The sequence below is a fragment of the Mya arenaria genome, chromosome 14 (genome assembly GCF_026914265.1).
Source record: "Mya arenaria isolate MELC-2E11 chromosome 14, ASM2691426v1".
Classification (NCBI taxonomy): Eukaryota; Metazoa; Mollusca; class Bivalvia; order Myida; family Myidae; genus Mya; species Mya arenaria.
Window position 1 is genome coordinate 14,934,709 of NC_069135.1, and position 23,927 is coordinate 14,958,635.

The window sequence follows — 23,927 nt, forward strand, 5'->3', positions numbered from 1 at the left end:
GCGCAGTCAGTAAAGGTGTTTGCGATTAACGCTTGACTGACACGGAAACCAGCGCAGTCAGTAAAGGTGTTTGCGATTAATGCTTGCCTGACACTGTAACCAGCGCAGTCAGTAAAGGTGTTTGCGATTAATGCTTGCCTGACACTGGAACCAGCCCAGTCAGTAAAGGTGTTTGCGATTAATGCTTGCCTGACACTGGAACCAGCCAAGTCAGTAAAGGTGTTTGCGATTAACGCTTGCCTGACACTGGAACCAGCCCAGTCAGTAAAGGTGTTTGCGATTAATGCTTGCCTGACACTGTAACCAGCGCAGTCAGTAAAGGTGTTTGCGATTAACGCTTGCCTGACACTGTAACCAGCGCAGTCAGTAAAGGTGTTTGCGATTAATGCTTGCCTGACACTGTAACCAGCGCAGTCAGTAAAGGTGTTTGCGATTAACGCTTGCCTGACACTGGAACCAGCCCAGTCAGTAAAGGTGTTTGCGATTAACGCTTGACTGACACTGGAACCAGCCCAGTCAGTAAAGGTGTTTGCGATTAATGCTTGCCTGACACTGGAACCAGCGCAGTCAGTAAAGGTGTTTGCGATTAACGCTTGACTGACACGGAAACCAGCGCAGTCAGTAAAGGTGTTTGCGATTAATGCTTGCCTGACACTGGAACCAGCGCAGTCAGTAAAGGTGTTTGCGATTAATGCTTGCCTGACACTGGAACCAGCGCAGTCAGTAAAGGTGTTTGCGATTAACGCTTGACTGACACTGGAACCAGCCCAGTCAGTAAAGGTGTTTGCGATTAATGCTTGCCTGACACTGGAACCAGCGCAGTCAGTAAAGGTGTTTGCGATTAACGCTTGACTGACACTGGAACCAGCGCAGTCAGTAAAGGTGTTTGCGATTAACGCTTGACTGACACTGGAACCAGCGCAGTCAGTAAAGGTGTTTGCGATTAATGCTTGCCTGACACTGTAACCAGCGCAATCAGTAAAGGTGTTTGCGATTAATGCTTGCCTGACACTGGAACCAGCCCAGTCAGTAAAGGTGTTTGCGATTAATGCTTGCCTGACACTGGAACCAGCCCAGTCAGTAAAGGTGTTTGCGATTAACGCTTGCCTGACACTGGAACCAGCGCAGTCAGTAAAGGTGTTTGCGATTAATGCTTGCCTGACACTGGAACCAGCCCAGTCAGTAAAGGTGTTTGCGATTAATGCTTGCCTGACACTGTAACCAGCCCAGTCAGTAAAGGTGTTTGCGATTAACGCTTGCCTGACACTGAAACCAGCGCAGTCAGTAAAGGTGTTTGCGATTAATGCTTGCCTGACACTGGAACCAGCCCAGTCAGTAAAGGTGTTTGCGATTAATGCTTGCCTGACACTGGAACCAGCCCAGTCAGTAAAGGTGTTTGCGATTAATGCTTGCCTGACACTGGAACCAGCCCAGTCAGTAAAGGTGTTTGCGATTAATGCTTGCCTGACACTGGAACCAGCCCAGTCAGTAAAGGTGTTTGCGATTAATGCTTGCCTGACACTGGAACCAGCCCAGTCAGTAAAGGTGTTTGCGATTAATGCTTGCCTGACACTGGAACCAGCCCAGTCAGTAAAGGTGTTTGCGATTAATGCTTGCCTGACACTGGAACCAGCCCAGTCAGTAAAGGTGTTTGCGATTAACGCATGCCTGACACTGTAACCAGCGCAGTCAGTAAAGGTGTTTGCGATTAATGCTTGCCTGACACTGGAACCAGCCCAGTCAGTAAAGGTGTTTGCGATTAACGCTTGCCTGACACTGTAACCAGCGCAGTCAGTAAAGGTGTTTGCGATTAACGCTTGACTGACACTGGAACCAGCCCAGTCAGTAAAGGTGTTTGCGACAAATGCTTGCGATTGGATTCTCCGCTTGCAGTGTATATGCTTCGACACCAGAGATCCAAAAAATACAACAGTTTGCTAACTTTAACCTTGATCGCAGTTCATTACGTATAAAACAATCATAAAATGAAAAGTGCCATTAGGGTTTACAGAATAAACAGTGTTCTAAATTTGCTTGATTTCACCACAGAACGATACGGCTGACTTGGTTGATTTTCTCAAAAATATTGCTTCTGTACTAAATTATAAATTGGATACTATACCTGAAGTGTTCCATACAGATAACATATATTCAATGTGTTCTCGTTTGTTGTATTTTAGGTGTGTATTAAAAAAGCTTGGACTATGTCGCTTTATTTGATAGTAGTCAGATTATTTATCCTGTAAAACAGAGTATAATATAAGTAGATAACCGTCGCTGTTAATGTTTGCGAAATCTATGCGTCACATAGGGTGATCCATGGGGTACGTTCAACCAGAAATGTTTTCCCACCCGGTAAGATAGTAATAATACAAATCTAATGAGGTGGCTGATAGGTCATTGCTTAGTTTGTTATACGACTAAATATTTTTGTGCAGCCAGTCTCAAAATATCCAAGTGTTTAAACCGTAGCGAAGGTTATGAACTCTTTCTTACTATAAGTCGACGGCCCTTAATTCGCCTCCAGCGCAATATCAATATATATCCAATTGCTGATAGTGTATGGATGGTTTTAGGCATAAGCATTTGTTAACATCAATTCTGCATTTACTTTATTCAAATAATTTCTTTCAGCTACTGAAGAGAAGCACGCGGCGTCTGAGTTGTGGACATCTCCAAGTGATCAGGTTTTCCTGGTTGGCTCCACTCTGATACTCAAGTGTATCTTCTCCGGAAAGTAGGACTTTGTAAAATAACAACACCGTTTTCGGTCTGAATGAATTAATGATTTCATACCAGTATTTAACAAACTTAATAGATATCGCACCCATATCTCCTTGTTTCATAACTTTGTTGATTTAAATATGTGATTGGAAATTGCAAACACTTATAACTCGCTTCTAACTCATGGAACTTTTTAATCACCTTTAAGTCGCGACTACATAAGGCGGGGTCTAGCCATAATGCAGCGAATGGTCGTACCTTTATAATAGGAAACAAAAACAAGTTGGGACGTAGTCTGGTAACGTCACCAAGGAACTATGAATATTGTCGTAGATGATGTGACACATCTAGTGATAAGACACTTTTATATCGACCCATGGATCTCAGGTTCGACATTCCGTCTGCCGGGTTGGACGTTTAAAAGGTGTCATTGTGTGACAATACTATCGTATATATATAATATGTTTAAGTACATGCTCTACAAAAATAGAAAGAAATTCAACCGTTCCCATTGAAAATCGTAAAATGAAGCTTGAAGGTCCTTATGACATGAAGAAAAGACAAAAAAGTTCCATGCCTTCCATTGAAAATTATACTCTGAAGTCCAGTAGATTATAGTTGGCTTGATGATAGAAGCTTAAAGTTTAATCATTTTTTTAATATATGTTTTATTTACAATAATTGATTTTCATTTTCTAATTATTTCCTAATCATCTGTTAACCAATACTTCAGAAGCAAAGTAACCAAGAAGTAAATTGTAATTCATGCATTTTAAGAATGAGTGTTACGGATTTGTACATGCAAACTTTGCCAGTTCAAACATCGTATCAAATAGAATTAATACTTTCAAATGTATCGTGCTGATAATGGTAAGTATGTGTGCATGTATATGTATGTCATCTTGTATTTCTCATATTATGTTGACAGTGGTATGTTTAAAACTGATTTTTTGTACCAAAACAAAAAAATACTTCTTGACTATATACAATACACCACTACGGAAATTCCTCGTTCATTATTTCCCTTTGATGCAGTCCCACTCCGGATGTGTACTGGGAGAGAATCGATGGAAGCCTGCCAGACCGAGCCGTCATCAAGAGTTACGGCCAGGAGCTTCTGGTCTACAACGTCCAGCTTTCTGACGCCGGCCAGTACAAGTGTATGGGTCACAATATAGAGTCACAGCAGAAAGCTGAAAAGGATTTCAATGTCCTTGTGGAATGTAAGTTCGATTGATTAGATTGAAATGTTTTAAGAGAGATATCCAACGCCACAAGACAACAAACACTAAACGATAGACATAAAACATCACAAGACATCAAACGCTAAACGACAGAAATCTAACGTGGCGTTACACTTCACTAGTTCACTAGAGACCTGCATCGCCACAAGAAAGAAAACACTATACTGGAGACGTGTAACGCCACAAGATAACAAACACTACACTTGAGAAATAAAACAACACATGACACCAAACGCTAAACGACAGACATCTAACGACACAAGCCAACAAACGCTTAACGAGAGACATCCAACGCCACAAGATAACAAACACTTCACTGGAGACATGCAACGCCACAAGATAGCAAAAACTACACTGGAGACCCGCAACGCCACAAGATAACAAACACTACACTGGAAACCCGCAACGCCACAAGATAGCAAACACTACACTGGAGACCCGCAACGCCACAAGATAGCAAACACTACACTGGAGACCCGCAACGTCACAAGATAGCAAACACTACACTGGAGACCCGCAACGCCACAAGATAGCAAACACTACACTGGAGACCCGCAACGCCACAAGATAACAAACACTTCACTGGAGACCCGCAACGTCACAAGATAACAAACACTACACTGGAGACCCGCAACGCCACAAGATAACAAACACTTCACTGGAGACATTTAACGCCACAAGAAAGCATGCACTACACTGGAGATCCGTAACGCCACAAGATAACAAACACTACACTGGAGACACGCAACGCCACAAGATAACAAACACTACACTGGAGACCCGCAACGCCACAAGATAACAAACACTACACTGGAGACCCGCAACGTCACAAGATAACAAACACTACACTGGAGACCCGCAACGCCACAAGATAACAAACACTACACTGGAGACCCGCAACGTCACAAGATAACAAACACTACACTGGAGACATGCAACGTCACAAGATAACAAACACTACACTGGGGACCCGCAACGCCACAAGATAACAAACACTACACTGGAGACCCGCAACGCCACAAGATAACAAACACTACACTGGAGACCCGCAACGCCACAAGATAACAAACACTACACTGGAGACCCGCAACGTCACAAGATAACAAACACTACACTGGAGGACCCGCAACGTCACAAGATAACAAACACTACACTGGAGACCCGCAACGCCACAAGATAACAAACACTACACTGGAGACCCGCAACGCCACAAGATAACAAACACTACACTGGAGACCCGCAACGCCACAAGATAACAAACACTACACTGGAGACCCGCAACGTCACAAGATAACAAACACTAAACGATAGACATAAAACACCACAAGACACCATACGCTAACCGATAGATATCAAACGCCACAAAACACTTAACGAGAAAGGTTCAATGACACAAGACAATACCAACCACACTGGAGACCTGCAACGCCACAAAACATCAACCACTACACTTGAGACATGCACTAAACAGATAACAAACACTAAACAAGGTCCACGTCACAGGCAACAAACGATAAACGACTTAAGCACCACAAGACAATAAACGCTAAACGAGACACATAAAACAAAACAAGACAATACACACTAAACGAGAGACGTACAATGCCAAAAGACAACAAACACTAAACAAAAATCGGTAAAAAGGCAACATACACTACATACACTACACTGGATACATGTAAGACCATCAGACACCAAACACTACACTGGAGTCATAAAACTCCATCAGAAAACACGCACTTAACGAGAGACATACCATGATAGAAAACAACAAACACTAAACTAGAGACCTGCAACGCCACAAGACAACACGCACTAAAATGAGACATACAACACCACTAGACAATACACATGAAACGAGAGATATACAACGCCACAAGACAAGAAACACTGATCGAACGATTTGCAATGCTTAATAACAACAATGACAACAATGATAGGATCCTCGCGCTAAATTTCTCTGGATCGAATCGCCCACATACTATTTATTCCCTGTATGTATTGATGAATCTTAATATTGCCCTCAATCAATGTCACTCGTGGACAAAATTAACAAATTTGGTTTATGAATAATCAAAATATGCATATGCAACATACTCAAGACTGTGGGTTGAAAACACTGAGAAAAACTTCACACACTGTCCGTTCCATTCGGCATAACGTGACTTTAATCAACACTTTACGCGCTTTGATTTTAATTGTAAAAATGTATAATATGCATTTAGAAATAGTTAAAGGTTGTTAGTATGCACGTACACAAGTAAATGGTTTGATGCGACTCAGCCACATAACCATTTATTTTGTGTAAGTACATACTAACAATATTAATAACAAATATCAAGCAAGAGCCGATTTAGGCTATTTTAAACATAGAAAATATACTTATGAATGAACAACAACCACATAACCATTTATTTTGTGTAAGTACATACTAACAATATTAATAACAAATATCAAGCAAGAGCCGATTTAGGCTATTTTAAACATAGAAAATATACTTATGAATGAACAACAACCACAATAAAACTGATTTTAGGATAAAATGAAATATTATAGTTTCACTTAACATATTTTGGTTTGATATCTTATGCCAAATGATCAATAAATTGCATCTTCAATACGATCAATGTTTTTTCGGGTTTTAACGACTTCTTTGGGTTAATTTCCGAGGAATAAACCTGTCCGAATCCGATTATCCAGATTCTATTTTTAACCGATAGTACATGTATCTAGTTCCTCGGACGCGGCCAAATAATCTAAACATAGATACATACATGTATTTATTTTGATTCAGTACGCGTTCATTTTGAAACTTTTTGCGTATTCTGCTTTTTATATTGTCTTATGTAACTCGTCGAGTGTCACATACTTTTTTTCGGATACAAAAACAGAAACAATAAAAGACAAACTGACAATGCGTTTCATAAACGTGTACTGGAAGACTTCAAAACAACATATATATCCGTTCTTTTTAATTCCATTCATAAGTTAAATGAATACAGAGATGAAAACCAGTAAAAATCCCAACATAAACACTATACAATTAACGAAATTTATTTTAAATTGGTGACGTCACAACCAGTTAGATTAGGTCGAATATTACAATATGTTCATGATGACGTTTTCTGTTTAAACACAGACAGTGATGAACATCTAACTAAAATATTTCCTGGACGAGGTAAATAAAATTGCGTATTTTCTCACATGCATTTTCGAGTAAAATTAGCACAAACGACTAAACAGTTTCACCTGCTATTGTGGCGAGCCGAATATCACAAGGCAATGCCATTTCCCTCGCTACACTCATTGCAGAAATGTAGTACCCGGAGTAAATACCACAATAAATCTTTACCATAAATACAAGAAGAGAAATAAACGTATGACTTGCTAGAATATTGCCAATTAAGCATATATTTTGCCAACTAAATTGTTAACAAACATGCGGAGTGATATATTTTCTGACCAAGGGAAATAGAGCAATGCTATATTACACATGTGTAAAACAGAAAAATACCGGAGGGCTATATTTAATCGAAAACAAGAAATAGCATGTGAGTATGACAATAAAATCAGTATATTGTACAAGTATGTCTGTATCGAACAAATAATGCTGTGTGTCCATAATCCTCATCCTCGGCTTATAATTATTAAGTTACGGTATTACTCATTATACAGCCGCGCCTCATTGGGTAATCGAACCTCGGAACCAAGTATTGATGCCAGCTGAAACAGCGTCATTTATATTCCGGGCGACCGGTCTGCCAGAACCCGAATACACATGGTACATCAACGGCGTTCCCCTCGAAGACAGTGAGTCATATTGTTATAATTTCTTAACTTAAATTCTACATCGGCGGCGTTTATCCGAGTACACTTGGTATATCGGCGGCGTTTATCAGAGTACACTTGGCATTTCTCTCGAACGGAGTCATTGCGCTGCCGGTCACGGCCGAGCACATACACTGTGTATGTAGTTTGTCCTGTTACTGGTCAATGGTGCAAAGCTCTCCACTCCATTAGAATACAAGATATTGACATAAGCTAAGATAGAGAAACAGTGAAAATCCTCCCGATTCCCACAGTTAATTGTTTTAATACAGTTTTGACCGTCACATATAACCTTAGCTCAAAGGGAAAAGGAAACTTTGTATTGTGAACACATTCTTAAAATATCTAAATATTTGAGAAATGTCAAACACTTGAAAATAACGACTTTAAATCAATAAATCAAAAACAGTATTTCTTGCGAAATTAGAAATGGGTCGAGAAAATGCTTGCAACGGCTGGTATTGATTACTAATTCAAGCCAAATAGTACCAAATCGGCTTCGACACTAAATGCGCACACAAGAGGGGTGGCACTCCCACGCATACTTGAAACAACAGGCTGGTCCAATGCAATATGTTATGTAAAATATATTTACGATTCAAATGCAATTAAATTTGAATATGCAGTCTTAAATGACGATTACTCAATGTGGTTGTAAATAAATGTATGTGTAATCCTTTTTCGTGATCATATTTCCTGTTGTTTGAAGTATAAATTAGCAATCTCTAAACTGTCCTGTGGGGCTTGTTTACCGGTAAAATTATGCATTTGATGAAATTGATATCGTATATGTATTTTAGATTCAGTACTCGTTTGTTTAGTAATCGACTTCCATTGCTAGGCGACCTTGTTCTTTTCGGACAATCTTCGCAATAGTTCATGAAAGTCGTAGCTCCTATCTAACTCCGTTTTTCCTTCTACAATTACTTCATCGAATTTTCTCCGCGAAAAGGCTCGGTCTGCACCATATCTGCCAATTTTTAACACAGTCTGAGCTAAAACAATAAAAGTGTTCCACTTTTTTTAACCACGACGGAGGTCGAAAGTTGTTTGTCAACCATGAAAGGCTGCGAATGCATTGAAGAAATATCAACAAGTAATTGTTTTCAAAATATATTGTTTAGAATTATTTTTGCCACCTGATTTTCTAATGCCCATTTTACCGAAGAAAGATGAAGCCTGTTTGGCAAGTGTGATCAGTAAGAATGCAAGCACCCGACGAACTATTTCTTTTGAAGCCTACAAACGCTAAACCAACATATTCTGATACTTTGCAACGTTAGAGGAACTGACCTTCAAATTTCTACCAATAGCACTGACCTGTCTTTTCCTCTATTTCCCAACCTGTCATACTCTGCAACTATGTCAACCAACCACACTATATATTCAAACGCAAAAGGAAGGAATGACAGAAGCGAGACATCGCACAACAGTAAGCCTTTCTTCTTAATATGTAAGCAACATTAACGCATCATCGGGCATATGTATATGTCAAACCTCGTAGTCCTTCATATGTAGTCGTTTGAGTAGGTTTGATGTCTGTAAACCTTAACTATATTTGTAGATAGATAATGTAACTAGTGTACAGAACATGTACAATGGCAGCTTGTTTTGTATTGCTTACTTTTTAAAAACTTTATGGGTTTTTTTTAATTATTTACTTATTACTTAAACATTGAGAAGACTGGTCTTCAGTTACAAAGGATAAAGTCCAACTGGCCGACAGTTTATGTTTTCCTTTCGGCCTAAACAAGCGTTATAACCGTCCTAATGGACCTTGATGAGCCTTGATGGGCCCTGCGCATATGGAACTTCATACATTGTGGACATGCCCTATCACATTGGATTTCAAATTTGAACTATCCATATTGGTAAATACAGCTTCTTCAAATGTTGACCGCTGCTTTTAGAGTTATAAGCAAAATTAATATAACAACTAGTTGTCATTGTTTGATCGTAAGGCCATGACCAATAAGTTCCATCATGTTTCGATTATAATCATATAAATCAATTAAATGGTGGTGATGATGATGATGATGATGATGATGTTGGTTAACTAAATGACCACTTTGAAAGGACTTCACCGTTTATTGTTGTTTTAATCGTGAGTAAATGGTTGCTTTTCATAATACTCTTGACAACATTCTGTACCTTGTACATAGCTAAATATGTTTCTTTACGATGTGTGCGTTTGGAGTTCTAATGCAGTTTTTAAGTCGTTAATTAGGTAGCAGTATATCCTAAAAATAATACAATGAAAACTACAGGGACAAGCCAAGAAGTCGAAAAATAAAAAAAATGAAATGACAATGGCCCAAACGACAGGGAACTAGAGACACAGAAGTGTAAACACCACATACATGCACTATATTATATACATAGATGTGCATGTAGATGTTATAACAAGGAACAAGAGACACAGAAGTGTAAACACCACATACAAGCACTATATTATATACATAGATGTGCATGTAGATGTTATAACAAGGAACTAGAGACACAGAAGTGTAAATACCACATACATGCACTATATTATATACATAGATGTGCATGTAGATGTTATAACAAGGAACTAGAGACACAGAATTGTAAACACCACATACATGCACTATATCATATACATAGATGTGCATGTAGATGTTATAACAAGGAACTAGAGACACAGACGTGTAAGAACCACATACATGCACTATATTATATACATATGTGCCGCAGCTAGGATAATATTCTCGTTAGGTTTCGTAACTAAGTATTTTTGAATGTCCTGAAAATACTCTGTGAACATCTATTTGCTATGTTAATTGCATTATTTGGATTATTATTGTGTATATGATGTATGTGTCTTGATTATTGTGTTTGGGTTATTTCAGATAACCGTTCATACGTTCATACGTTCATACGTTCCTTAGCGTTCATTTACGTTCCTATACGTACAATAGCGTTAAGATGAGTTCCATTACGTACTGTTATGCTGACTGATTGACTGTTTGATTGTATGGAATAAAATGTGAACGAGTATATTACAACGAGTTCCGGTTTATTATGTGAAGAAGCAGATCCCGCGGTTTAGTGAATTTGAAATCGCGACAGTTGCAACCATGTTGCGTTGTTGGTTTAGTTCTTACAACAACCTGCGGAATGGGTTAGATTCATAAGATCTCAAATGGAGTTACATGTTTATTCATTCATACCCAAGCATCAAGTGGAATACAATACTACAGGCATAGCTATATATGAAACATAGTATTCAGTATGAATAACTACAATAGAGAAATATGCTGTAGTATATAAAGAATTGTGTCCCTTAGATATATTAAGATTAAGAATGCAACATCTGTCTTCTTTTAAAAAGAATTAGTAAATTTATGAAGAACACATTTAATCTAAAGTAATTTGGTCAACACCCTAGCGTTATCATTATTTTCAGCTGAGCAGAAAATCTTCTTGACAGATTAATTGTTCCAGCAGAGTGTATCTGGAAATTAATGAGAATATCTTCTAACTAAATGTTAACAGTTCAGATAAGGACACTTGAATCCTCCCAGAAATGTCATCTGAAAGTGTATTGTTTTCATACCGCAGATAGCTGTTGATATATCCAATTAACATTGTAGAAATATTGTCCACAAATATCACTTTCACACGGTTACAGGATATAGGCGATTATGAATTTCCTTCACAGCACAGAATATTGAAGAAAAGTTTTTACATTTGAAATATATTGAAGTATCACAAATATATATATACAACATAACACAAAACACATCATAAATCAGTTCAAAGATCCAACCTTTGAGGTACTTTGACCTGTCTTCCTGATCTAGTGACGTACATGTTAGAGTTTTGATCAGTATTACCAGCAACATCAGTTGGTGCTGATGGTTGTTGTTGTTGCGACTGAGTGTTATCATGAGAAAAGTTTCGCTCTGATTGATTTTGTATGTTTCTGTCACTGTCATTTTGTGATTGATCAGTTAGACGAATGTCGTTGCCATTGCATGGATGTGTATCTATGATTTGAAATGGTTTTTCATTTGTCTTCAACAAATGATTTCTGTTTCGTCTATAGACACCACCATCATTAGTTTCAACAATGTATGATCTGTCATGCACTTGTTTCCTAACAATTGCCTGTTTCCAGCGTTTACCTTGTTTGATTCTAATTGTTTCTCCTTGTGACAATTGTGTGAGTGGCTTGGCAGATTTATCAAACCATGTCTTTGATTTGATTTTTGATTTTGACATTTTGCTTTTGATTTCTTGCCTATTTTGAACTTTCGGCTCAAGGTGTTTACGTGTTACTGGCAAAATAGACCTAGTCTCCCTACTCATTAGTAATTGTACTGGTGATTTGCCACATGAAAGCGGTGCATTTCTGTATTCGAGAACTGCAAGATATGGGTCTTTGTTATCTTGTAGAGATTTTGTGAAAATCTTTTTGATTGTTTGAATACATCTTTCAGCAACACCGTTGCCTTGTGAGTGTAACGGCGATGACGTAACATGTTCAAAATCCCATTCTCTAGCAAATTTGTCAAATTCCTGACTACAATATTGTCCTGCATTGTCACTAATGACTTTTGAGGGTATTCCATGTGTAGCAAAATAGCCCTTCAATTTGTGAATAACCGTGTCAGTTCTCATATTTCTGAGTAACCCGCATTCAAAATATCTGCTATACAGATCAACTACAACAATGTAGTTACTGTCATTCCAGTGAAAAATATCAGTAGCCACAACTTCCCATGGCCTGCTGGGAATATGATTAGGAATCATTGGTTCCTTGACATTGGAGTTTCTGTGTTCAAGACATATGGGACAATTGAGTACTTTGTTCTTTATGTCTTTGGTCATATTGGGCCAAAACATTACACTTCTTGCACGCTGAGTACATTTCTCTATGCCTAAGTGTGAATCATGAACTTTGTCCAGCATCATATGTCTCAGATCTTTGGGAATTATGACACCAAATAATAGTGAATAGTAAAACGCCTACCTATGCACATTAAAACAAAATGGGTTGATAAGGCTAGTTCAATTATTGACGAAGGCCGAGAACCAAACTTTAATGATTTGATGAAGTTTGTTGAGAAGCGGGCTACCGTTGCAAATACTATGTATGGGCAAGATTTAGCTGGTGATGGGGTCAGTAAAGGGCGAGATAGAGCTGGTGTGAATGGGCCGAAAAGTGAGAGAGTTACAACTTTAGCCACATCAGTAAGTAATAATGACATTGGGCCAGCAGCGCGTATCTTGTCATGTGTATTCTGTAAGGGTCGGCATAAACTGATAGACTGCAATGAATTTAAACAAAAAGATGTTGAATACAAAATAGCATTTGTAAGGAAGCACAAAATGTGCGACAATTGTTTAAACTTCAAGCATATTGCAAAGTTTTGTAGGAAGCAGAGCGGATGTGACGTACCGGGATGCAGAATGAAACATCATGCCATGCTGCATCGAGGTAACCAGAGTATAGCGACGGGCAGTTGTACATCGACGAATGTGAGTGGTTATGGCACAAAGGTATGTCTACGAATCGTTCCAGTAGCCGTGCATCGGGGATCGAAGACAGTGCAAACCTATGCTTTGTTGGATGCGGGGTCTGACGTCACACTTTGTAGCGATTCCCTAGTTAAAAGTCTAGACGCCAAAGGTAAGTCCTTAGAGTTTTCTATAACAACTGTTAATGGAAGTAAGGAGAAGAAAACGGGCATAGAGTTTAATGCAGAGGTAAGTTCTATTGACGGACATGGGCATTTGACCCTTCCAAGAGTGTGGTCTGTAGAACGTTTGCCTGTGTCTCTGGATTCACTCCCGAGGAGATCGGAATTGGCTAAGTGGGATCACTTAGCTGGCATTGAGTTGCCTAATATAGACGCAAATGAAGTTGGGCTATTGATTGGCAGTGACACACAGGAAGCCTTCTGGGTGGAAGAAGAAAGAAGAGGTAAGCGCATCGAACCATATGCTATAAGATCGATTTTAGGTTGGACGATCATTGGGCCTACAGGTAAGGTGTCCACAAATTTAAATGTCAATGTGCATTATCAACAAGCCGATGTATTACAGCAAATGCACACACTTTGGTCTACAGACTTTCCGGAGTACGTAGCTGACGCTAAACGAGAGATGTCACAAGACGACCGACGAGCGTTAGGTATAATGATGCAGACAATAACTCAAGAGGATGGACATTACAAAATTGGACTACCTTGGCGCGATGACCAATGTCTTCCACATAACAAACACATGGCACTTACACGTCTAGCAGGCCTGAAAAGGAAATTGCAAGGAAATGATTATTTGCATAAAATGTATAGTGATACAATGGAAGGATATATATTGAAAGGTCATGCAAAACGAGTATGCGAAAGTGGGACAGAGAGTAAAAGTGACAGGATTTGGTACCTACCGCATCACCCAGTTGTAAGCCCCCGGAAGCCAGGAAAGGTAAGAGTAGTATTTGACTGCGCTGCAAAATACAAAGGTGTGTCACTGAATGATCGGCTGCTTCAAGGTCCTGATTTAGTAAATAGTATAGTCGGAGTACTTACGCGTTTCAGAGAGGAAAGGATTGCGTTAGTGGCAGATATTGAAGCTATGTTTCACCAAGTGCGGGTGATGGATGAAGACTGCCAAGCGCTAAGATTTTTGTGGTGGCCCGAAGGGGACTTAACTCGACAGCCTGAATGCCACCAGATGCAAGTGCATTTGTTTGGCGCAACTTCCTCGCCGAGCTGCGCAGCGTATGCATTAAGAAGAACGGCGACTGACAATGCAGAAATGTATGCACCGGAAGTAACCACAACACTGGAGAGGAACTTCTATGTTGATGATCTATTAAAGTCAACAAACAACAAGGAAAATGCAGTTTTGCTTTGTAAGGATCTCCGAGAAATGCTCGGTCGAGGTGGATTCAGACTTACAAAGTGGATGTCGAACTGCCAAGAAGTTGTTGATTCAATCCCACCGGAAGAGCGAGCAAAACCGTCCCTAACTGTCAATCTAGAAGATGACAACGAGTTCGAAAGAACACTCGGTCTTCAGTGGAACATCCGAGATGATGCTTTCTTTTTTGACGTACATCTGAAAGAAAAGGCGCCTACACGAAGAGGAGTTTTATCTGTAGCGAGCTCCTTATACGATCCGTTAGGATTTGTAGCTCCGGTGACATTGATTCCGAAGTTGATACTACAAAACGCATGTCGTCAAGGCTTAACGTGGGATCAAAAACTTAATGAATCCGACATAGAAAAGTGGTGTGATTGGCTTACAAATTTGCCAAAGTTGTCATCTGTCAAAATTGAAAGGTGTCTAAAGGCGGGTGACCTTGATATCTCGTCATGCAATGTAGAGCTGCATATGTTCAGTGATGCTTCACAATACGCCTACGGAGCAGCAGCATACATTAAGATATATGACAGACAAGGAAACGGCAAATGTTCATTTGTGATGGGGAAATCTAGGTTAGCGCCCATCAAGACCGTAACCATACCGAGACTTGAATTAGCAGCTGCAGTAGTATCGGTAAAATTGTTTCAGATGCTGATTAAAGAACTGGACACAAAGGTCGACAACTGCTATTTTTGGACCGACTCAATGATTGTTTTAGGGTATGTTCGAAATACTTCACGACGTTTTAAGACGTATGTAGCTAACAGGTTAGCTCTTATTCATGAACTGACTTCCCCAAATGATTGGAGGTACGTGCCCACAAACATGAATCCAGCTGACTTAGCTTCCAGGGGTGTACACCCGGAGGAAGGAGGGAAACTTTTTATATGGTTGAACGGACCAAAATTTCTGAACATGGAGAAAGATGATTGGCCACATGAACCTGATGGAATCACGACGGAGTACGAAGATGTTGAAATGCAACCAGCTGTAGTGACTAGTATGGTCCAGTCTCAATGCCAGGACGTGGTATCTGATATCCTAAACAGATATTCAGATTGGTATAAACTGCAACGAGCTGTTGCTTGGCTGCTTAGGTTCAAGACATTTATGATACACAGATACTTGAAACATGAAACAAAGGAGATTTTCACAGGTGGTTGTTTGTCACTGAGAGAAATTCAAACTGCCAGGAAGTTGATACTAATGAAGGTGCAGGAAAGTGCCTACGGTGACGAATTTAGTAAACTGACTTTAAATAAGAAGATAGCAACATCAAGCTCGCTAGTAAAACTGTGTCCAGTGCTTAATGAGGGTCTGTTACGAGTTGGCGGGCGATTTCAGTACACTGAATTTTCCGAGGATAGCAAACATCCGATCATTTTACCAAGCAAACACCACGTGACAGAACTTATAGTACGGAAATATCACGAGGTTAATCATCACATGGGAGCTCATCATGTATTATCGTTGACTCGACAGTCGTATTGGATAATTCACGGAATAAGGACAGTGAAACATGTAGTCAGTGCATGCATGGATTGTAAACGGCGCTTCAGGAAAACACAACGACAGCAGATGGCACCGTTGCCAGTTGAGAGGCATACTCCGGACAAACCTCCATTTACGTATGTTGGTGTGGACTATTTCGGGCCTATGTATGTCAAGGTCGGTCGTAGCCAACAGAAACGATACGGGTGCCTGTTTACCTGCTTGACGACACGAGCAGTACATATTGAAATCGCACATTGTTTAGGAACAGACTCGTTTGTATGTGCATTGCAACGTTTCATGAGTAGAAGGGGAAAACCAGAAAAGATTTTCAGCGATAATGGTACTAATCTTACTTCCGGAGAAAGGGAATTAAGAGCAGAAATTGCCGAATGGAACCAGAGTCGTATCATGAATGAATTGGTGCAGAAAGACATAGAATGGCAGTTCATTCCTCCATATGCGAGTCATATGGGTGGAGTGTGGGTTCAGTCAGTAAAGAGAGCCTTAAAATCGGTAGTCAAAGAGCAGCTTTTGAATGACGAAGCACTAAATACTCTCATGACGGAGACAGAAAAGATTGTAAATGACAGACCGATTACAAAGGTAAGTGATGATAGCAGAGATCCAGAAGCACTATCGCCGAGCCAACTGTTGCTTTTGCGCCAAAATAGGTGTATACCATTTGGTGTCTTTAGCAAGAATGACAATTACTGTAAGCGTTGGTGGCGTCAAGCTCAGTATCTTGCAGACGTATTCTGGCGACGTTGGGTAAAAGAGTATGTACCAAATCTTCTTGAGAGGCAAAAATGGCAAGATGTACAACGAAATATCGAGGTAAATGATCTTGTTCTGGTGTGTGATGAGTCACTACCACGTGGATGTTGGCCTCTTGGACTGGTAAACGAGGTAAGTAAGGGACGAGACGGTTTGGTTCGCTCATGTAGGGTACGTGTGAATGGATCAGTGAAGGTGAGACCTATTACGAAGTTATGTCTGCTAGAAAACAGTGCATAAACACGTTCATGTTTAAAACGATAGATGGGTAGAAGTAGTTTTCAAGTAAGCCGTTGGTCTTGTAGTGTATGTTGGTTGGTAAGTATACAACATGTATTTGTGTACGTCTTATAATCACGCATTGTATAACCTTAAGATCCTATTTTGTTTTAGGAGCATTTAATTCCTAGTTGCTTTAGGTACATTATTGAATGAACTTCAAAATGAAGGTTCATTGAGGGGCGATGTGCCGCAGCTAGGAATATGTTTATTAAATTCATCAGCTTTGTAGGTCGCTAACGAGTATGATTCATTGTAGTAATAATAGAACAAATTAATCAGACCCATTGTTTAGCTTATTTGCTTGGATATGCAAGATACGTATACAAAATATATTTAGCATGGTTACCATGAGAATGTTTTGTGTTTTGATTGGCTGGCAGCTGCGAGGGCTCTGGGCGAAAGTAAATTTGGTCAGTAAGTGAGGTGCGAGTGAAAAGACATGAACGAATGTTTGGGCTTTGGTTAAATAAATCGGAATACGTACCAATGTTTAGTAAGTTATATTTTGTAACATTTTTGTTTTTTATAAATGAAGTTAATCTACAATATATAACGGAAAGGTTAGTTAAGGCAATTTTTGATAGCTACAAAACTTCAGAGCATTTTCGTAACTAAGTATTTTTGAATGTCCTGAAAATACTCTGTGAACATCTATTTGCTATGTTAATTGCATTATTTGGATTATTATTGTGTATATGATGTATGTGTCTTGATTATTGTGTTTGGGTTATTTCAGATAACCGTTCATACGTTCATACGTTCATACGTTCATACGTTCCTTAGCGTTCATTTACGTTCCTATACGTACAATAGCGTTAAGATGAGTTCCATTACGTACTGTTATGCTGACTGATTGACTGTTTGATTGTATGGAATAAATGTGAACGAGTATATTACAACGAGTTCCGGTTTATTATGTGAAAAAGCAGATCCCGCGGTTTAGTGACTTTGAAACCGCGACAACATAGATGTGCACGTAGATGTTATAACAAGGAACTAGAGACACAGAAGTGTAAACACCAAATACATTCACTATAGTATATACATAGATGTGCATGTAGATGTTATAACAAGGAACTAGAGACACAGACGTGTAAACACCAAATACATGCACTATATTATATACATAGATGTGCATGTAGATGTTATAACAAGGAACTAGAGACACAGAAGTGTAAACACCACATACATGCACTATATTATATACATAGATGTGCATGTAGATGTTATAACAAGGAACTAGAGACACAGAAGTGTTAACACCAAATACATGCACTATATTATATACATAGATGTGCATGTAGATGTTATAACAAGGAACTAGAGACACAGACGTGTAAACACCAAATACATGCACTATATTATATACATAGATGTGCATGTAGATGTTATAACAAGGAACTAGAGACACAGACGTGTAAACACCAAATACATGCACTATATTATATACATAGATGTGCATGTAGATGTTATAACAAGGAACTAGAGACACAGACGTGTAAACACCAAATACATGCACTATAGTATATACATAGATGTGCATGTAGATGTTATAACAAGGAACTAGAGACACAGACGTGTAAACACCAAATACATGCACTATATTATATACATAGATGTACATGTAGATGTTATAACAAGGAACTAGAGACACAAACGTGTAAACACCAAATACATGCACTATATTATATACATAGATGTGCATTTAGATGTTATAACAAGGAACTAGAGACACAGACGTGTAAACACCACATACATGCACTATATCATATACATAGATGTGCATGTAGATGTTGTAACAAGGAACTAGAGACACAGACGTGTAAATACCACAAACATGCACTATATTATATACATAGATGTGCATGTAGATGTTATAACAAGGAACTAGAGACACAGAAGTGTAAACACCAAATACATGCACTATATTATATACATAGATGTGCATGTAGATGTTATAACAAGGAACTAGAGACACAGACGTGTAAACACCACATACATGCACTATATTATATACATAGATGTGCATGTAGATGTTATAACTCAATGGTTAGCATGCATGTATACATTTATATCTAATAATTACTAATTTTGCATTGCAGACGCTGCTCAGGGTGTTATGGGTACGAGGGATCCCCGTATCTACAACAATCCTCGCTTCTTTAAGATCGCCAAATACAACATCATACTGGCGAACCTGACGCTTGCAGACCACATGAACATTCAGTGTAACGCCAGTAACAGATACGGATATATTTTGGCCAACGTCTACCTGGATGTAAAAGGTAGGTATTTATTTTTAAGAGGCACGGGTAGTCGGTGAAAACAAAAATATAATAAAGTTTTTCATCAATTTCCACTTTTAAACAGGTAGTATACATAAGCATGCCAAATCAATCGACGGCTTTGATTTTTAATATATATGCTAAGTCGAGGCTTCTAGAGTGAAACGTTGCACCTGAACGCACACAGAGTCTGATCGGCCCTCATTAAACCGGGGCTGACCATTTTCTCTTCTCCTCTCGTGGCTGTGTAACGTTTAGGATGTCCATCGTCGTTTTATACAATCACTTTTGGTGTACAACATTATTCTCTAGGCTTTAAAGCTCGTTCAATAATGAGGGTATTTTTTTCTTTGAACGGCACTGGAAATACGTCTGCTGCCATAATCCAGACATTATGTTCGGGCAAACCTTAAAAGCTCTATCACCAAAATATAATTCTGTTTTTATGCTAATTTCAGCACAGTGTTGATGTTTCCTAGGTACTTACAACAGTGTACTACATGTTGTCCTACACTATTTCATGATGTGGAAACAATGGCAATTTTACTCAGAATTCCAAATAATTAAAATTTCACATATCTTTTTCAGTACTGGAACAAGCAGTATTGGGGTAACAATCATCATACAAAGCATTATTTCAAGGACGTCAGCAGACCAACAAATTGAAAACAAAGAACGTAGCATTACTAATACAAAAAAAATAGTAATTTAACGATATTGTGCAACAATAATATTTAAAAGAATACATAAATAAACATGTTTGCATTCGTTGCTATTCCGTTGCGTAATTTGTCCAATCCATCCGATCTACATACAGTATATACTTAAACATGGAAACTACAGCGACTATCCCAATGGCCTAAAACTTAACGAGGAACAAGGATCAAGGCCAACTAAACACTGTCGAGAGAGGTACACATTACACACATTTCATGTCGTTACTAGTATATGTTACCACGGTGATGATGCATAGCGGAGTGTTTCCGGCCACATTTGTCATTTACTGGTTCTATCTAAAGGACCTTGGGTATAGGACATTCTGGTGTTCACAGAGTGGGCTGCACTTATCTTTCAGCTTCGTTGAATAGATGACGGAGAGGAACGCCTGCGGGATTTTGTCCGGGGCTAGGTTCGCATCTAGCTCCGCCTGACGAAACTTCTTCCAGCGCTTGCGAGAAATAGAATCACAAACGGGGCTAGGTTCGCATCTAGCTCCGCCTGACGAAACTTCTTCCAGCGCTTGCGAGAAATAGAATCACAAATAACATGCTTAGTAGATATGTTCCGTGCTTTAAAATAAATGTTGTTTGACGTTATGCACAGTATTAGTGGCAGAAGAAGATGGATAACTCGCTAAAATTTTGAAGACTGCTTATTCAGAACATGTATCAAGCTGAGGTTGTCCGACCTCATTACTATTCTTTTATTCACAATATGTTTACCCAATAAATAGATAGGCAATAAAACCGGGACTAGCTCTAAAAATGTCAAATCTTTCAATACATGCATATTTTCCCAACAAGCTAAAAAAAGAAAAAACGCCCAACGACCCTGCATACAACAGACCGCACCTAAATCTACAGCCCCCGTGCTATCTGTCCGACCCTGCATACAACAGGCCGCACCTAAATCTACAGCCCCCGCGCTATCTGTCCGACCCTGCATACAACAGGCCGCACCTAAATCTACAGCCCCCGCGCTATCTGTCCGACCCGCATACAGCAGGCCGCACCTAAATCTACAGCCCCCGCGCTATCTGTCCGACCCTGCATACAACAGGCCGCGCCTAAATCTGCTGCCCCCGCGATATCTGTCCGACCCTGCATACAACAGGCCGCACCTAAATCTGCTGCCCCCGCGATATCTGTCCGACCCTGCATACAACAAGTCGCACCTAAATCTACAGCCCCCGCGCTATCTGTCCACCACTGACATATTTCGCTCAGTATCAAACTGATTCCGGGATACGGACCTATCTGTTTAAGTTCGAAAGGAAATTAAACCATAGCGACAAGTCTTCCTTTAAAGTCTCCGTTAATCGAATAAAATAGCGACGCCTTTTGATGCCCGACATGGCGTCGTACAATCGGCGAATAAAAGTGCGTGCCCCTCAAACTGCTTCAGATGCAAAACCTTAATTTAAAGATTCTAACTCTCGCATTCCGGCTTTTGAATTTCGTAGCAACGAAGTTATTGTTTGTACTTAATATTTCACTTTCTCATAGGGAATGCATATGGATATGGTGACGGAAACTAATACTAGCCCAAGAAGTATTAGGCGGGTTTTGGGGCCTTCTGATTTTTCGTCGGCATTAGGAATAGCGAATAAGCCACAGATGGTATGAAATTTCTCTAGCAGATGAGTGCAAAGATTGGAAACCGCTGACCCGGCGAAAATAAAGTCGTCAATGCCTAAAACATGAGATACAGCCCAATGTAAGAACTTTTCAAATATGGCGGGGGCGTAACTGCAACAGAAGCATTAACATTTATCGTAGTAATAATTATCCCCGATTTCCATACCAATCAAGTGAAAACAGGCCGGGTGGACAGGAATGAACCTAAATGCTGAGTTTATGTCGCGCTTTGCCATTAACGCGCCAGAGAGTAGGTTTAATCATGTCTGGTACGGAGGAGTCAATTGAAGTTTTCTTAACGGAACAAAAATTATAGTCTATCCCGTCATTTACGTTTTTACCTTTGGGATATGATAAGTGCGTTATCCTACCGAAAAGCCCCGCCAGACTTGGCACCAACGCCTATTGGGGACATACGGAAATTTACTAAAGGAGGTTTCTTAAAGGGGCCGGCCATGCGAGATAAGGACAGTTCATTGTTAATATTGCGTTGAGTTACGTTAAGATGAAAACACCCCTTCCATAGAGACAAACACTTGTAATGTCTCTACGATTGCTTCATCTCTCTTCTCATTAAATGGAAATATATTCAAAGTAGAGTAGACCCTCACTACCAAACACGTCTCCATGCGCTTAATTTTAATCCAGGGAGTTTTTCGTTCAGTTCAGCCATAATAAAAATCATATTTGTTTTGTTCAAATACTAAAACAAATTTCGTCAATGATCTACGTAGCTTGCCGATGATATTTCTTTGGATTTTTTTACAACTCACCCATCTGGCGAAAACACTGTTTCAGGAAATGGCCAACGTCCGGTACTCTACCATATGCTGATAAATGGATCTTAGAAAGTGCCACTGGATCCCACAGCATAAATATCAATTTTATTTTTCTGTCCTTGGGCAATATTCTTGGAGGGCAGTGTTCCTTCCTTAAGTAACCATGCGTCCACTCTACTGCAACCTGATGTGTGTATGTAAACGGCATTTTGCTTCGGAACCATAATCATGTGTTTTCGTACTTGTCGTCGAAGAAGTTAGGTTCACTTGGATCTAGAAGTGATGTACTGTCTAGATGCTGGTCGACAAACTAAATCATGGTGGATTTCCCGCATTGTCACAATGACGGCCTTTGAAGACGTTACACACATCTCTATATGTAACATTTTGATTATTCTTCAACTCAAAGCTCGTTACTACATGATTGTTTATTCCTTATCATCTTTCAATCATAATCAACGCATACTTGCTAATCTATACGTATCGTGCTTAGAGGGTACCCGTGCTTAAAAAAATGAGAGAGAGGTTACCTGTGATATAAAAAAATCAATAGCAAAGAGGTTACGCGTGCCGCTGTGAAACCGAAAGTTGGGTGTTTTATTGAATTTTACATACATTTTCGATAAATTATTGCAATTTGTATGAATATGACATATAAATGAATACATGTAATATGTGTGGTGTGTACATAATCAAACCTGTGGTTCATTTAAGCCCGCAGAACATACAGAGGCGGTGGGCGAGGCAAGACATATCGATATTGTGTAGCTCATTGCGGAGTTGCAGTAATTGAAAAATGGGCACATTACAAAAAAAAGACATAGCTATAGCATTCTAGATTTTCGTGGAATACTTCTTTTGCACATGACATACCTCCTGTCATCAGTAGAATGAACATTAACTGGATTGTTGTCCATCGCAGATTTGTTTTCAGCAGAGAATGACCGATGCATGTGCAAAAAGGGTACCGTTTCAGTAGATTACGCAATGAGGGTACCGATATGGATTCGCACCGTGTATACGGTGTGTGGACTGTGGCTAAACGGTGTGTGAATTGTCTCTATATGGTGTGTGAATTGTCGCTTATGGTGTGTGAACTGTCTCAATATGGTGTGTGGACTGTCGCTATATGGTGTGTGAACTGTCTCTATACGGTGTGTGGACTGTCTCTATACGGTGTGTGAACTGTCTCTATACGGTATGTGAACTGTCTCTATACGGTGTGTGGACTGTCTCTATATGGTGTGCGGACTGTCGCTATAT

The 23,927-nt window shown here is 39.5% G+C and overlaps 1 protein-coding gene across 1 annotated transcript in view; it reads left to right on the forward strand.

Moving 5' to 3' along the window:
* The window catches only part of LOC128215866 (neuroglian-like), a 41,236-nt gene extending 19,751 nt beyond the window's left edge, over nucleotides 1-21,485 (forward strand). The window contains exons 7-11 of the mRNA XM_052922475.1: nucleotides 2,635-2,737; nucleotides 3,760-3,947; nucleotides 7,644-7,778; nucleotides 19,346-19,528; nucleotides 21,052-21,485. Of these exons, the coding sequence (XP_052778435.1) occupies nucleotides 2,635-2,737; nucleotides 3,760-3,947; nucleotides 7,644-7,778; nucleotides 19,346-19,528; nucleotides 21,052-21,485 (1,043 nt within the window). The remainder of the gene's footprint in view (nucleotides 1-2,634; nucleotides 2,738-3,759; nucleotides 3,948-7,643; nucleotides 7,779-19,345; nucleotides 19,529-21,051) is intronic.
* Nucleotides 21,486-23,927: the final 2,442 nt, after the last annotated feature.